Raw genomic sequence first — 15,712 nt, forward strand, 5'->3', positions numbered from 1 at the left:
ATTCCATATTCTTTTTGGTGCGTTAATATATAGTATCAGACCAAAGTCAGATAAGCAGCAAAGTACCATGACTGATTGAGTACTCAGAGGCTAGCTAATCAATAACCATGAAATTTGACTCTAACATCTAAATATTTCCAAACAATGAAAAAACTATTTGCTGTGCCCTTAAAGAAAATGAGATGTGTATTTCAGATGTCGTTTTAAAATGTAATTGAATTGTTACAATTTTGAAGCTAAATGTGATTTGCTTTGTTTTATTAGAAAAAATACTCAGGCAAGGTCTACAATCATCGGTCAATTAAGAATGACTTACAAGAACATGAGGCAATAAAATAAAAAATACAGGTACAAACTATATATCTGAAACACTTCTATTTGGCAATTTTATAACAAATCAAAATTTTAAAAGAACAAAGGAGATTGCAGATTACTTCGTAGATACAGAATAAAGCAATTGATGAAGTGCTTAAGCAAAAGAAAACAAAAAAAAAGTAAAACACACTGCTTTTCTTTTCTTTTCAAAAATAAAATCACATTTGCTACAGATCAAATGGATAATACCCTTATTAAACAACCATTCCAGAATGTCTTCTAGTAGCAGTGCTTTTATTTGCACTTCATTTAATTTTATATGACTCATTTCATGTATATAGCTCTTTAACCCCACTGTTAACGAATAAAGTCTCCCATAATTATTCTTTTTAAAATTTTTTAAAGTAAATGAGAAATGATTTATGTGTCATGGAACCTTTCCCATTTTGGAACCAAAGGCTTAATTCTATATTTTTGTCTATTCTTTTCTTTAAAAAATTTAGTGTAAAAATTGCTGGTTTTTCTATCACTGTAGTAAAGTGAAAACTCCTCAATTAGGAGTATTTTCTGCAGTTTGACTGCATATAACCACATATACTTTACAATATGTCCTTCCAACAGTAAGGAAATAATTGATTTCACGGTCACTGTCAGAAATGAGTGCCATAATTCTATTATGGGTATAGGTCCTCCCTCAAAGACTTTCTGGAAGGATGTTCAATGTGTTTTGTTCTTATAGATATTAACAGTAGTACATAGTCCCTTAAGTCTGCAAAGACATTTATTGTTAAAGAAGGTGCTTTATTAACAATTCCTCTGGCAGCACTAGTGAATTACAATATCCTTCAATATTATTTCTACCCATAATATATACATTTAACTTTCATGCCTCTAGAAAAACATCTACAGTACATTTCATAATATAAAAATATATTACAAATCTGCTGAATTATTTACAAGCAATGTTCTATTATCTCTATGCAACATTTGTTTGATACAATACTAACAAGTTACACATATTTCCATTTCTGTAAGTTAAAAAAAAATCCATATGGCTTCTTGCTTACCAAGCAAGAAAGTGATTTTATTTTCCTTTTCAAAACCAACTTTGGTGCATAAAGGATTCAGTTTGAAAAAACTTAAAAAAAAAAAAATACAATTTTTCTTACGTTAAGAAAAAACAACTCATAAACCAAATGCTTTCCTCAGAAAAAAAAAAAATTAGAGGCTTATATAGGTTAAAATGAAAATATGAGGATTATTCAAATAATTTGAAATAGAGGTTTTTCAAAAACCGTTAACAGATTAGTTATATAGGTAAATATTAACATACTGTACTCCATGAGAAAACCCTAGTCCTGAAAAGGGAGCCACCAGACATACTGCAACACTCTTTAACAGAAATTTTCAGCCCTAATTCGATAGACGAATTTTTAGTTGATTGCAAATGTCGTTCACTGTTTGCTTAAATACAAATTGAACACTTTTCTTATCAGAGTTCTGCAAAAGAACACAAATGGCAACCAATCACATCTATTTATCATAATTGAAAGGTAAATTATCTCTTGATAATTTTCATTGTCTAAATATTTCCTAATATGACTTCAAATCAATAGACACTGTCAAGACAAATATCCTTACAGTGCTTTTGGTATTTTTAAGGGCACATGTTGTAATTGTTTTCTTTCCAATATAAACTACTATAATCGCTAAAGGGGGGAAAAAAAAGCAGCTTAAAGCAGCAAGCATGCAAAGCCTTTAAGAAGCTGTTCCACTAAGTTGCCAGAAGAGTGTTTGCTCAGTCTCCCACAGTACCATTCCATGAAAATGTGGATATACAGTAATATATTAATATATTCCACAGAAGAGCCTACTTCATTCACAGAATGTTTACACTAAGCATAAATATTATTCTAAATACTGGATTTAAGAAAAAAAAAAGGAAAGGGGTTGACTCTAATGTGCAACTTTTACTAAACCCATTGTCAGTGACTAAGACTGCAGGTGTCCCCGCTTGTTTGCTTTTTATGTATTTATTTATTTTTTACCTCTTCAACCTCTTCTGCGGCATTGTTCTAAAAAAAGAGAAAAGGAATATTTTTTTATTCAACTGAATCGAAACACATTAAGTATTACAAAAGAGACATTAAAAACATTAAATAAGATATAGGCAATGTGATAATCACTGATCATTAAAATTTACTTCCAAAGCATTCACACTTTAATGGATGCAAACTCAGTTACATAATACAGCTTTTTAATAAATCCTTTTTATGTAACCTGATTCTGAAAGAGATTCTCATGCTTAACACATGCACTTTAACTAGGACTTTAAAACTGATGCTTAAATCTTAAGTAAATTATGTTCTTTTTAGTTTCATTTTGAAGTTAATATGTTTTTGGAAGGTTTGTCATGCTTTCATTTTGGGATGTGTATAAGCCACAAAGTAATTCTCCTAAAACAAGTTAGAACAACTGCTTTTTTACCTAATTTCACAGGTTTTCAAAATCAAAACACAGCCCTTGCTCACATGTTACACCACAGCAAATGTAGCCAGTTCTATTAATCTGTACCACTTGAGGAAAGACTCAATTCTAATTTCCGGAACAGTAGAAGCATGAAAGTTTAAACTTAAAATTAAATGTTAAGACCCGGGCAGGGATTGGAGGAGGAGGGTGAAATACAGTTAAAGAACATTAACTCCACAGATGCATTTAATATGTCTTAAGAACATGTTCATTACCCAAAAATGAAATCCATAAGAACTGTAGATGTACACTTTTGAGAACATGCAATGGAATTCCTACGCCCTTTTGGACAGTAGTTCTGCACCTGAATTTTTTTTTTTTTAAGTCACTAAGAATATTCACTAAAATATCTAATTTGCTTCCTATATACACAAGAATTACAAAAATAAGCTGGTCTGTGAAAAAGGAAGACCCTTAGAGAGGGGGAAGTAGAATGCAGGGCAGAAACACAGAAGTTAGTCTGAATCTTATAATTAAGATTCATGCCCCTTTGTCAACCCCTGCCTAAGGGATGTTTACAACCAGTTCTAATAGCAGGGTGGCTTTCCCAAAATATCACTCTTTTAGAATGCTAATTTTAATTACTACCTTCAAAGAGTAATCAGAAATAAACCCTAAATTAAGTACCAGTAAATAAAGAATATTCAATTATTTTTCTTATAAAGAGAAAGGTAAATCATGACTTTCCCGTATTTTTGGTAGTGGATTTTCTTCAATCTTCTCCTTTAAGGTAATTTCACTGTTTACTATGCTAGTTAACCTCTTGTTAACATCGTTCATCCCACAAAAAAACAAGTTTTTATGGTACTTATTATTAGCACCTTCATCAGAAGATGTTTAAAATAAATTTGGGAAGGGAGTAGGGAAAACTCAAGAGTCTCAATGTTTCCACATGGCAAGCCCCATTATGTTAAAATTTCATTCTCAGAAGATATCTCCAATTATAAGAAATCCTATTATACTGAATAACATTCCAAAAAATTGAGTCATAGAATGAACAGAACCTTCAAAGTGTTTAACTGCTTCAGAATTTGGCATAGGTCACAGTCTCTTTATGATAGCTAAAATTCATATCTGGGATTATCAATTACTATATGCTATCTTATTCAACCTATCCCTATGCAAAATATGTATCAAATGAAAATTGATTTTAAAAACACAGGAAGCTTGCTCATGAAGAGTGCTTTTTAAGCATTTTCACCACTTTCTGAATTACCCTAGTATATGTCATTTGGATGGAGGCAGCAAGGAGAGTTCAGTCACATACTATCTGTGTAACCTTGGGCAAGCTACTTAAACTCTTGCCTCAGTTTTCCAATCTGTAAAACAGAGATAGTAACACCTACTTCACAGGCTGCTGTGAGGATGAAGTATATGTAAAGCACCTAGCAAAGTGACTCAGCACATAGTCAGAAATGTTGGTCTCTTCTCCTTCCCCCCCTATACCTTCATAAGCACAGCACACTAAAACAAAGGTCAGATCAGAAAGTTATTAGCAATGTGAACACTGAGCTACCTCTTAAAAACAAACACAACAATATTTAAACTGCTCTACTAAAAAGTTTGGGTGGAGTATAAGTTTAAAGATTCAACTATTTATGGTATTTTAGGGCAATTGGGATATATTCCCAGACCCACAGAAGTCTGGTATTATAGAAAGAATTACATACTTTAAAAAAAAGGCACTTATTTTCAAAATACTATATATATTACAATCTAAGCTACATAAGATAAATCGGGAAGTGGCATATAAACTTTACCAAAATATTATCTTTCTGGATCCTACAAATTTATAAACATTTGTGATGGAATTTCCATATACAAAGCTCCAGAAAGCAAACTATGCTTGGTACTGAAATTCAGTACTTAAAAATAAGTCCTAACCTTATATACAAAATTTAGGGAGATTTAAGATTACAATTCAAAAAGTAAAACATCAAATCAAGAATTAAATTACCTGTATATGTTTGGATCCAAAAGCAAGGCAGTATCTTTGGGTAGCTTTGATAAATGAACTACTTTAGTTTTTAATTGATGTCGTTCACTTTCATTCACCCACACGTCAGGCAGACTATGAATTTAAAAAAAAGGTCATAAATGAAATAACATTAATCTTAAGCTTACTCTTCATATAACTTCATATTACCCAGACTTTTCTGCTGGGTTAACAAGCTTTTCAGGAGCCAAGAACAGCAATGGGATGCAGAGCCTCAGCTAAAAAATGGCAGTGAAATTTCAGGCATGAATTTGGGAATGAGTCAGGAATTTTTGGTGGCAAAGCCATATCAAACTTAGAAACACACATTATAAAACACTGTCTTTTAATTCACTGAGTAAAATTCTTATTTGAGCTTGATGACATTTTGACAGTGAGCTTTTTATTTTTATTTTTTTATTGAATTACAGTTGACTTACAATGTTATACTAGTTTCAGGTGTACTACATAATAATTCAACAATTCTAGACATTACTCTGTCACTGTATCACATTATTATAGTACTACTGACTATATTCCTTATGCTGCCACCAAGGTTTTAATGAAAAAATAAGTAAACACTTCACTAGATTAAACCCCATGTAAAAAAATGCACATGTGATCATATCCTGAATTCAAAGAAAGCTAATCCTACCAGGAAATTCAAATAAAAGCATTCTGATATTTGGACTGATCAATTTCCAAAATATTAAGAATACACATATATTTCAATATATCTTAAAGGAACTATGTTTATAACCTTAATATAAAAAGAGCTCTTACAAATCAGTATGAAACAGGTGAATACTCATTGGGGAAAAAGGGACAGGGGAGACAAAGGACACAACCCAAAAATTCACCAAAGATTAAAAAGTTTAAAAATTATATGTAATCATAGAAATACAAAATTTGTGATAATAATCAATGTATTAATAGTAAGCCAGAGAAATAAGTTCTCTAATGTAGTAGGTGGGATTATAATTGACACAAACTTTCAGGAAGGCAATGTGTATCGAAAACCATTAACATTTTGCAGTTTGAGTATTGATTTTAATAGCTCTTAACAGTAGAGAAAAATGGGTAACTTTAATGTTTCAGCCAAAAAGCAGCTCATTAAATAAATTTTACAAAGCCATTTCAAAATATTTTACAGTAGCATTTCCACAAAACCTGGGTCGGGAGGGGGGAAAGTGGTGGAAAATAGGTTCTACATTAATAGCAGTTTGATAGTCACAGATTAAAAAAAAAAAGCTAGATTTCTTTACCAATATGCTAGCATGTATTGTAAACTCCCAAATCTACTTAAGAACTCTTTTTTTGTTGTTTAAATATATCCTATCTCATGGGTAAATACGTTTTGTTTTGTTTTTTTTAAAGATTTTATTTATTTGACAGAGAGAAACAGCAAGAGAGGGAACACAAGCAGGGGGAGTGGGAGAGGGAGAAGCGGGCCTCCCGCGGAGCAGGGAGCCTGATGCGGGGCTCGATCCCAGGACCCTGGGATCATGACCTGAGCCGAAGGCAGTCGCTTAACCGACTGAGCCACCCAGGCACCCCTATTTAAGAACTCTTAATTCATGGGGCACCAGTGACTCAGCCCGTTAAGCATCTGACTCTTGATTTCGGCTCAGGTCATGATCTCAGGGTTTTGAGACAAAGCCCCACGCTGGGCTCCACACCCAGCGTGGAGCCTGCTTAAGATTCTCTCTCCCTCGGCCCCTCTTTCCACCCCCTCTCTCTCCCTTCTCTTAAAAAAAAAAAAAAAAAAGAGTAAGAACACTTAATTCACATCACATTCATTAACATCTCCTTACAATGAGAAATTACAGAAAGGTATTTAATAACAAAGACAAATGTTAACCACATACTATTGATTTCTGAAAAACCAAGCATACACAAGAGTCCACCCACTTAACTTTATTCTATTCTTGGTATTTACTTTATCCAAAATTTCTATGATATGCTTTCATTACCTTTTCTAACAAGAAAAAAAAAATTTTAATGAAAAGATAAAAGGAAAATTGAACATGAAATGTCTGATTAAGGGATGCCTGGGTTGCTCAGTTGGTTAAGCATCTGTCTTCAGCTCAGGTCATGATCCCAGGGTCCTGGGATGGAGCCCCACCATCAGGTTCTCTGCTCAGTGGGGAGCCTGCTTCTCCCTTGCCCTCTGCCCCTCCCCTTGCTTGTGCTCTCTCTCTCTCTCTCTCTCTCTGTTAAATAAATAAAATCTTTGGGAAAAAAAAAAAGAAAGAAATGTCTAATTAAGGAGCATCTGGGCCAGAAAAACATAACCTGCTAGAAAACTAGCCAATTGATTTTTCTTTAAAATATCATTGTGTGTTAGAAAACGTTTAGAATTTTTTAAATAAACAGTTCAAACAAAGGCACAACTAAGGCTGCTTGCATACCACCTAAGGGTCATTGAAAAATCCTAAAAATAAACACATCCTAAAAACGATGCTATTACAACTTTTATTAAAAACAGTAAAAAAGTCTAGTTGTAAAGCTTATACCTTGACCCAGGTACTTACACAGATTATCTTTTTAATAATGACAAGGCAAAATGTTTTGCAGTTTAATTTCTGTAATTCTTTTATGATATTCAAATCTAATAACTTAAGTAATTTTTTAGCATAAAATTTCAATAAAAATAAGCCTATTCATTATACATAGTATTCCAAATACTTACATGTCTTCAGGCATCCAATGAAGCAAAAGTTTTATCTTTCCAGAATCCTCTTTTCTCTTAGCTATTACCTAAGTAATGATATAAAAGAGATCATAAAAATGATTTGTAGAACATTATTTTAATATATCAATAAAAAGCACTTTTGATCCTAATCAAGATTTTTTAAGTGTTCATATCCTAGACCATTTATTACTACAATATTTTATTCTGAGCTGCTTTGAGAAGCTTCACCTTTAATAATGTATTTTCACAAAAGAAAAAGAGAAAAAAGGAGTTGAAGTTTTGCATTGCCAAATACTAACACCATGTTAACTTTATTAAGAGACTGAAAATGCTATTTATTTTACTATCAATTAAAGTCTGAAGATTAGCTAGATTGCCAACCAAAAATCCGTATTGGCTGGAATATTCTTTTTTTTTTCCTAAAGATTTTATTTGTTTATTTGACAGAGAGAGACACAGCAGAGAGGGAACACAAGCAGGGGGAGTGGGAGAGGGAGAAGCAGACTTCCCGTGGAGCAGAGAGCCCGATGAGGGGCTCGATCCCAGGACCCTGGGATCATGACCTGAGCCGAAGGCAGAGGCTTAACAACTGAGCCACCCAGGCGCCCCTGGCTGGAATATTCATAAAAGAGTAAAGAAAAAATAACAACAGCTGAGATAGGAAAAGTCTCTAATTTATGACTAAGATATTTATTGTTTGCTTGGATGTATCTGTTTGCTTTGGTCTGTGTTATTTTAAATGAAACATTAGCCGATCAGTGTTTAGGTTCAGTTATAAGGAATCTACAGATCAAAGTTAAATGGTGGATCAACCTGAATAAAAAGACCAAATAATATAAAACGTAAAAAAGGCAACATACTTAACATTCATTACCAGATTCTGAAAATTTAAGGATAACTGACCAAATTTGTTATTTTATAACTCTTACAACCTCCATATTAACAAAATTAGCACTTTAGTGTTCTCATAATCTAAATCTCAGTATTTTTACCAAGTTTAAGCAGGAGCCACCTCAAACTATATTAGAACTAAGTAAAAACAGCACTTTATAAAAAAACACCTCTATTCCCATTATTTAAAAACGAACTCTAACTCTATAGATTTGGCAATGAGATTAATTTAAGAGCCCAAAGACAGATCTGAAGATGCTGAAACAAAATACCTCTACATAAAAATAAGATATGAAAACAATGCAAACCTATCAAGCACAGCAAGCCAACTGACTGGTAACTAGGATTCTGCTGACCTCTTCTGGAGAAGGCTCAAAAGAAAACGTTTCAATTAAAAGAAGACAAATTAGACCAACTGCACAGTATGTACCTCACAACCTATTTTTCTGTAAACTGTTTCATTATCAGTATGGCTATTTCCCGTAATTGCTTATTTGGTTGCTAGGAAACCTAAATTTGCAGTTAGTATTGAATAGTCTGCCTACTAAACGAAGTGATTCTATTTAACACATACCACCTCCATCAAAACCTTCCTAGTCATGGAATTTGGGAGGTCCACCTAACCCCTTTCTTTTCTATTGTGTCCAATGAAGTACCTTTTCCCATACTGTTACTTCTTCCTTCCACTTTCCTCAGGAAAAAGCACTCCTCAGATTAAACTCTACCTTTGTGGCTCTTCCTCAGTTCAAGGTATTCATGCATCCCTGATGTGACTTCAGGGTGCAAATCACTCTTATTCGTTAGTTTTTTATTGTATGGCAAACATTAAGTATCATGTTCTTAAAACCTCTCAGATATTCTGTACAGCTAAAAAACTGATTTTCATGTTCACAGACGATGTTGACGCAGTGAATTAAAAAAAATTTTTTTCCAGACTCCTAATATCACCATTGTTTTTAGTTCCTTCATTCTTTTGATCATCTCTATTCCTCCCATGGTGAACCTAAAGATTTCATCACAAGAAGTTGCTGTAATGAAAGCATGTGAACACTGGTGCTTCATTTTCAAAACACAAGCTTATTCACTGTCGCCACCATTATTCCTTAATAATCATGATACTTGCTCATTACTAAACCATTATTTCATCAGATCTATTGCCTTTTAAAATCAGTGATAAGCCCCAAACCTCATTCCTTACACTTCCTTCTCTATTTATACTTAGTTCCTAGGTGATCATATCCAGTCTGATTCCTTTAAATACCACTAATATGCCGAAAATGTCCATATTTGTATCTGTAGCCACACCTCTCCTCTGGGCTCAAACTCTTACATCCATCTGGCTAAGTGAAAGAGGCAATAGATTCTCTACTGAACGTGTCAAAAATTAAGCTCTTGACACTCCCCTCTCCCTCAATCTGCTCTCTCCAAATTCTCTGTTAGATGGCAACTCCATTCTTTTGTCCAGTTGCCCAGGCCAAAAACAGTGGAGTAATCCTTTACTTTCATTATCAAACCCAACATCTGATCCATGCATAATTCTGGTCAGTACTTTTTTTTTTTTTACTTTTCTTTTTTTTTTTTTTTTAATTAGAGAGAGAGTATGAGCAGGGGGAGCAGTAGGCAGAGGGAGAGGGAGGAGGAGCCCGATGCGGGGCTCAATTCCAGGACCCTGAGATCATGACCCAAGCCGAAGGCAGACGCTTAACAGTCTGAGCCACCAGGCGCCCCATGGTGAGTAGTACTTTCTAAAGATATTCAGAATCTAACAATTCCTAGCATCTCCGCTGTAACCATTCTGGCCTTTTCTCACCTCAGATACTAAAAAGACTGATCCTCTTTTCCCCATCCTAACCTACATTCTGTTTTTAACACAGAAACCCAAGTGAGCACATTAACATCCACATGAGAAGAAAGAGATCAGTGAAGTTTTACACTAGAAAACTTTTGAGTGATGGAAATGTTCTATATCTTAACTGTGGCAGTGGTGGTGGTTTCATAGATCAACTGTCAAAACTCATAAAACTGTATACTTTAAATGGGTGCAGTTTATATTTATTATACCTCAACAACAACAAAAAAATCACATCAGATCATGGATACTCAAACTTCTTCAATGGCTTCCCATCACACAAAGAATAAAAACCAAAGTCTTACTTAGTCCAACAAGATTCTCCCCCTATTACCTCTCTGACTTAACTCCTACTCTCTGCCTTCTCGCATACTTGGCATATTATCAAACATACTTAGCATATTCCTATTATTCAATTTTTATATTTGCTTTTCCCTCTAGCTATGACGTTCATCCCCCTAATAACTGAATGGCTCATACCCCCACTTCCTGTAAGTTTTTGCAATTTACTATTTCATCTTGTTTAACATGTCTCTTCCACTAGACAGTTGTTTTAATGGTTTTTTTCACTGTTGTATCATTAGTATACAGTAGGTGCTCAATATTTAAGCAAATGAACAAATGGGTACTAATGCCATACTTTGGGTCTGGTGACCACATCTTACTTACTGACCTTTGAAAAAAAGAACAATTACAGACCTACCAAATCATAAACCTATGTTATCAAACTTCAAAAGAGGATTTCAGGGGTGCCTGGGTGTTCAGTTGGTTAAGCATCTGCCTTCAGCTCGGTCATAATTCCAGGGTTCTGGGATGGAGCCCTGTGTCGGGCTCCCTGCTCAGCGAGGAATGTGTTTCTCCCTTTGCCCCTCCACCCACTTGTGCTCTCTCTCTCCCTCTCTCAAATAAATAAGTAAAATCTTTTAAAAAACAGTAACAACAACAACAAGGGAGGACTTTAACCATTACTGCTGAACGAGCACCTGATCTTGCTGAATCCCAACAGAATTCCCAATACAGCCATTTTAACTTTGTCTTCTCAAACTCTAATTTTCCTTTCAACCCTTTCATTCTTATTTAGATAACTGTATTTCCAATGTTTTTTTTTTTTAAGATTTTTTATTTATTTGAGAGAGAGAGAGAGAGAATGAGAGAGAGCACGAGAGGGAAGAGGGTCAGAAGGAGAAGCAGACTCCCCGCCGAGCAGGAAGCCTGATGTGGGACTCGATCCCGGGACTCCAGGATCATGACCTGAGCCGAAGGCAGTCGCTTAAACAACTGAGCCACCCAGGCGCCCTCCAATGTTTTTTTTAATCCAATGTTCTTTAAAAGAGAATAAATATGGTGCACCTTTCCTCAAACCCAAACTCACATCACATGCTCCAATCTCAGAAAAGGTACCCTTGCTTTCGGTCTAATCTTTACATTTCTTGCCCTTCATTCTGGCAATCATAATCAAAATTGGGAATATTTCACTGGAAGTATACATAAAAGAAAAAGTGAAAATGCAATGCAATAGAGTTATAGGAGATGTTATAGGAGATGGAAAAAATATTCAAACCAGTAGAGAAACTGGTATCAATACTGATTTTCTTAGGCAGCTCTTTCTGCCAACGGGTCCTGTCTCTGTGCTATACTAAAACCACATTTTTGCACCAATAATAGTAATAAGAGATCTTTTGTATTTAATTCTTGTGCATTCTGACTGATATAAAAAATAAAACCTAAATTTAGTATATTTTATATTTCAACAGTCAAAATTAAACAATCTCTTTCTCCAGGGATTCAAATCACCAAGGTCTGGTCTAAAATTTATCTCTAATAACTTACCTACACCAAAATACACCAATTTAAGGATGACTGGATAATAAAATGGCAAGGGGCATGGGAATAAAGAACAACTCTCTGTTACCTCCTAGCTAACCAAAAATAAAAGTATTTATTGCTTTTTCAAATTTGACACTTGAAATTTGAATTTGATACTGAACATAGTCTTTCAAACAAATATACAGACTGCCTACTATGTGTCAAGGCACAATTACAGAAATTTGGGATACATCAGTAGAATAAACAAATAACTCCCTCCTTCACAAATCTTTAATCTGATGGCCGTTATCTTATTTAATTCCAACTTTAGATGTGTTCTGGGGGGCGAGGGAGGGAGCATGTAAGCACTTATGGCTATGAGTTAAAAAGAGTCTAATATTCTAATTTTACAAATGAGGAAACCAGAAAAGACACCTAGTTATGGTTAGACCCTGATCTTCAAATGCCCACAAGCCCAAATGTCACCCCAATATTCCTAAATAGCTCAAATTAAAGGCTAAAATATTCAATTTAATCAACAAAATGTTGAACTGTGGAAAATACAGTTGACTCTTGAACAATGCAGAGGTTAGGACTGCCAACCACCCATACTATCAAAAATCCACATTTCACTTTTGACTCCCCCAAAACTTTACAACAGTCTACTGATCAGAAGCCTTACTCATAACATAAACAGTCGATTAATATATTTTACACATTATATGTATTATATACCATATCTTACAATAAACTAGAAGAAAATATTAAGAAAATCATGAAGAAAAATACATTTACAGTACTTTACTATATTTACTGAAAAAAATCTGTATTAAGTGGACCTGTGCAGTTCAAACCCATGTTAAGAGTTAACTGTATTTGCTTTCTAGCCAACAATACATGTAATTTTTAAGATACTGATAAAGCAGAACTTTTTGTGATTTTGTTAAATTATATTTTCTTAGATTTTGAGTTTACAAATATGATTGTGAAAATCAAAATACATGTTCTTGCAAACCTACATTGATAATTAAAAAAAACAATAACAAATACTTACAGTACTATGAAAAACAACACTGTGTCCCTTCCCTAAACTTTCTATATGAGCTGAGAGGTTAAAGCATATGGCTCGATGTCTTATCGCATCCAGTGTTTGTGCATCGAAGAAATCATGTGGTCGTGCTAAAAGTCAATACAAAAAGGTAAAGAATATTTAGAAAAATGTAACAATCTGCCAAGATTTTCCACAAAAATATGTAATAAGGATTGAAACAATTAACATACGTATCTGGTATTTAAAAAATTTTATTTTGCTTTCAGAACATGCGGTCTAGCTGACAAGAAGGATACACAAAAGTAGACTTCCAACTAATGAGTGAATGTGGGTTTAACTATGCCACCTGGTGTGTGAGGTTCTAACCTTAGGCCTCATGATTCCACACTGCAGCTACTATCTTTTCCATATAATTTCATATTTTATTTCAGTACCTCCCCTGAGCACCAGTCCTGTATTTTCAACAATCTATCAGTATGCTGAGATATAATTCACCACAGCCAAATATATAAAATACATGTTATGAATAGTCTATATTAACATGTGATCAAAAATTTTCCAAATTTGGGGCACCTGGCTGGCTCAGCTGGAGGAGCATAGGACTCTTGATTTCAGGACTGTGAGTTTGAGCCCCACGCTGGGTGTAGAGATTACTTAAATAAATTTTAAAAAATCTTTTTTTTCCAAATCTGAAAAACCTGTAATATTATTCTGGAGTTTTTGGCACGTATTTTCTTGAATATAAATAACTCTTCTGGGGCTCCTGAGTGGTAGAGATGATTGAGCATCTGACTCAGTTTTTGGCTCAGGTCCTGATCAGTGTCCTGAGATCGAGCCCTGTATCAGCTCCATGCTTAGTGGGCAGTCTGCTTGGGATTTGCTCTCCCTCTCTCAAATAAATAAATATTCAAAGAAAAAAAATAACTCTAACAACAATCTAAGAAAATTATAAATACAGTTTTCAGTGCCAATGAGTCTGCCAAAATTCTAACTCCCAACTCCACCAATTATTAGCTGTGTGACTTTCGGCAACTGCTTAATCTACTTAACCTGTTTCCTTATTTGTGAAATGGAGATACAACAGCTATAGACTATGATTAAGTAAAACAAATGCATATGAAAAATGTCTTAAATCACAAAGCAGTTTATATTAATAAGCTTATACTAATTTTTAAAATAAGTTCACAAACCTGGAGTAAGCAATCTCTTAGTGTAATCACAACAAAACTATACACTGAAGATTTAATTTGGTAAGAACATTTTTTAAATTTCTATTTTCATCCCACTAGTATTATTATAAATTATGCTCTTTTTATTCCTAATAAGAATGTTGCTCAAAATAAGGAAAGTGAATTTCATATTTTACAATTGTGGAGCTTACTAATACATGAAAATTTTCAAGATCATCTGTAATTAAGAATTAAATTTTATTGACAATAAATGAAATGGCCTGATTTCCTGGTACAGTATATTCTGAATTACATGTATGCTGATTTACCACACTATTCTGATTTACTACGTGAGGTGGATTTGCCTCTACTAATCATGGAGTTCTCAGAACATCTACACAAATCCACCAGAGCTTTTGTGGGAAATGTTTTCACCAGTTGGCATACTCAATAATGAATAGCTATTTTTTCACTGGACTTTTCTTCAAAAGGAAATAAGCAAAACATCAAGTAATAAACTAGCAGAACCCACAAGACTAGGAATGCAACAGTAAATCAGAAAAAAATATTTGATGTTTATGGGACCCCCCCAAAAAAAAAAAAAAATCAAAAGGAAAAACAAATCCCCTTCCTATCAGATTTGTGCCTACTGGGAGGAAAAAAAAGTGTACTCTACTCTGTCCGTGCTCTCCAAATACACTTTTTCCTGAACAGGATAAGCACTTAAGAGGAAATAGAGAAACTAAAAGCAGGTCTGTGTCATGACCCATTAGGGTAAGGGAAGAAAATACTATCACTACTTTTGTTTTGCATCTTGATGTTTTTCAATATACCCTTCTTGGTAACTGCTTTATAATGTGTATCAGTAGCATTATCTGTGTGCACTATATAAGCACAGATGTTGAGATTGGGTGCTCAAGCATTTTTTTTTAACTGATGAGCTATACAATCAAAAAACCTTTGGAGACCACAAAAATAAAGACTGTGGCTCAAAACTATACATGTTACCTGATTTCTTTTTGCCTTTTTGGTATGGTATTATGGGTATCTCCGCAAGAATGGTATTATGGCCATGTAAAAGAGTATCTTTATTCTTAGGAGATGCATTCTTGTATGTTGGAATCAGGACAAAAAAGTATGTATGTAGGGAGATAAAGCAAATATGGCATATTCTCGAAATGAAAGATATACAACTATTTATTGTACTATTCTTTCCACTTTAAAGTACGTCAAAATACAAAAACTTTAAGATAAATTTTAAAAATTGTAGCAAACAGTAACAGCTACAATTCTATTTGTTAATGTACTCCTCACCCAGTTAAGTGAAAATGACCTCTCTGAATTACATGAAAAAGGTACTATCAAAGTGATTTTAGTACTCTACTATAGACTTGTATATTTTTAAGGAAGGAATGGACTGCAATGGCAGCAG

The 15,712-nt window shown here is 34.0% G+C and overlaps 1 protein-coding gene across 1 annotated transcript in view; it reads right to left on the reverse strand.

Annotated features, from left to right (window-relative positions):
* Positions 1–241: 241 nt before the first annotated feature.
* Positions 242–15,712, reverse strand: part of AEBP2 (AE binding protein 2) — a 68,797-nt gene continuing 53,326 nt past the window's right edge. Inside the window, exons 5-9 of the mRNA XM_025879829.2 lie at positions 13,115–13,239; positions 7,512–7,579; positions 4,802–4,915; positions 2,364–2,390; positions 242–1,815 (exon numbers count right to left, since the gene is read on the reverse strand). Of these exons, the coding sequence (XP_025735614.1) occupies positions 1,770–1,815; positions 2,364–2,390; positions 4,802–4,915; positions 7,512–7,579; positions 13,115–13,239 (380 nt within the window). The 3' untranslated portion in view covers positions 242–1,769. The remainder of the gene's footprint in view (positions 1,816–2,363; positions 2,391–4,801; positions 4,916–7,511; positions 7,580–13,114; positions 13,240–15,712) is intronic.

The sequence above is a fragment of the Callorhinus ursinus genome, unplaced genomic scaffold (genome assembly GCF_003265705.2).
Source record: "Callorhinus ursinus isolate GAN/ISIS: 27379988/994484 unplaced genomic scaffold, GSC_fseal_2.0 scaffold27, whole genome shotgun sequence".
Taxonomy (NCBI): domain Eukaryota; kingdom Metazoa; phylum Chordata; class Mammalia; order Carnivora; family Otariidae; genus Callorhinus; species Callorhinus ursinus.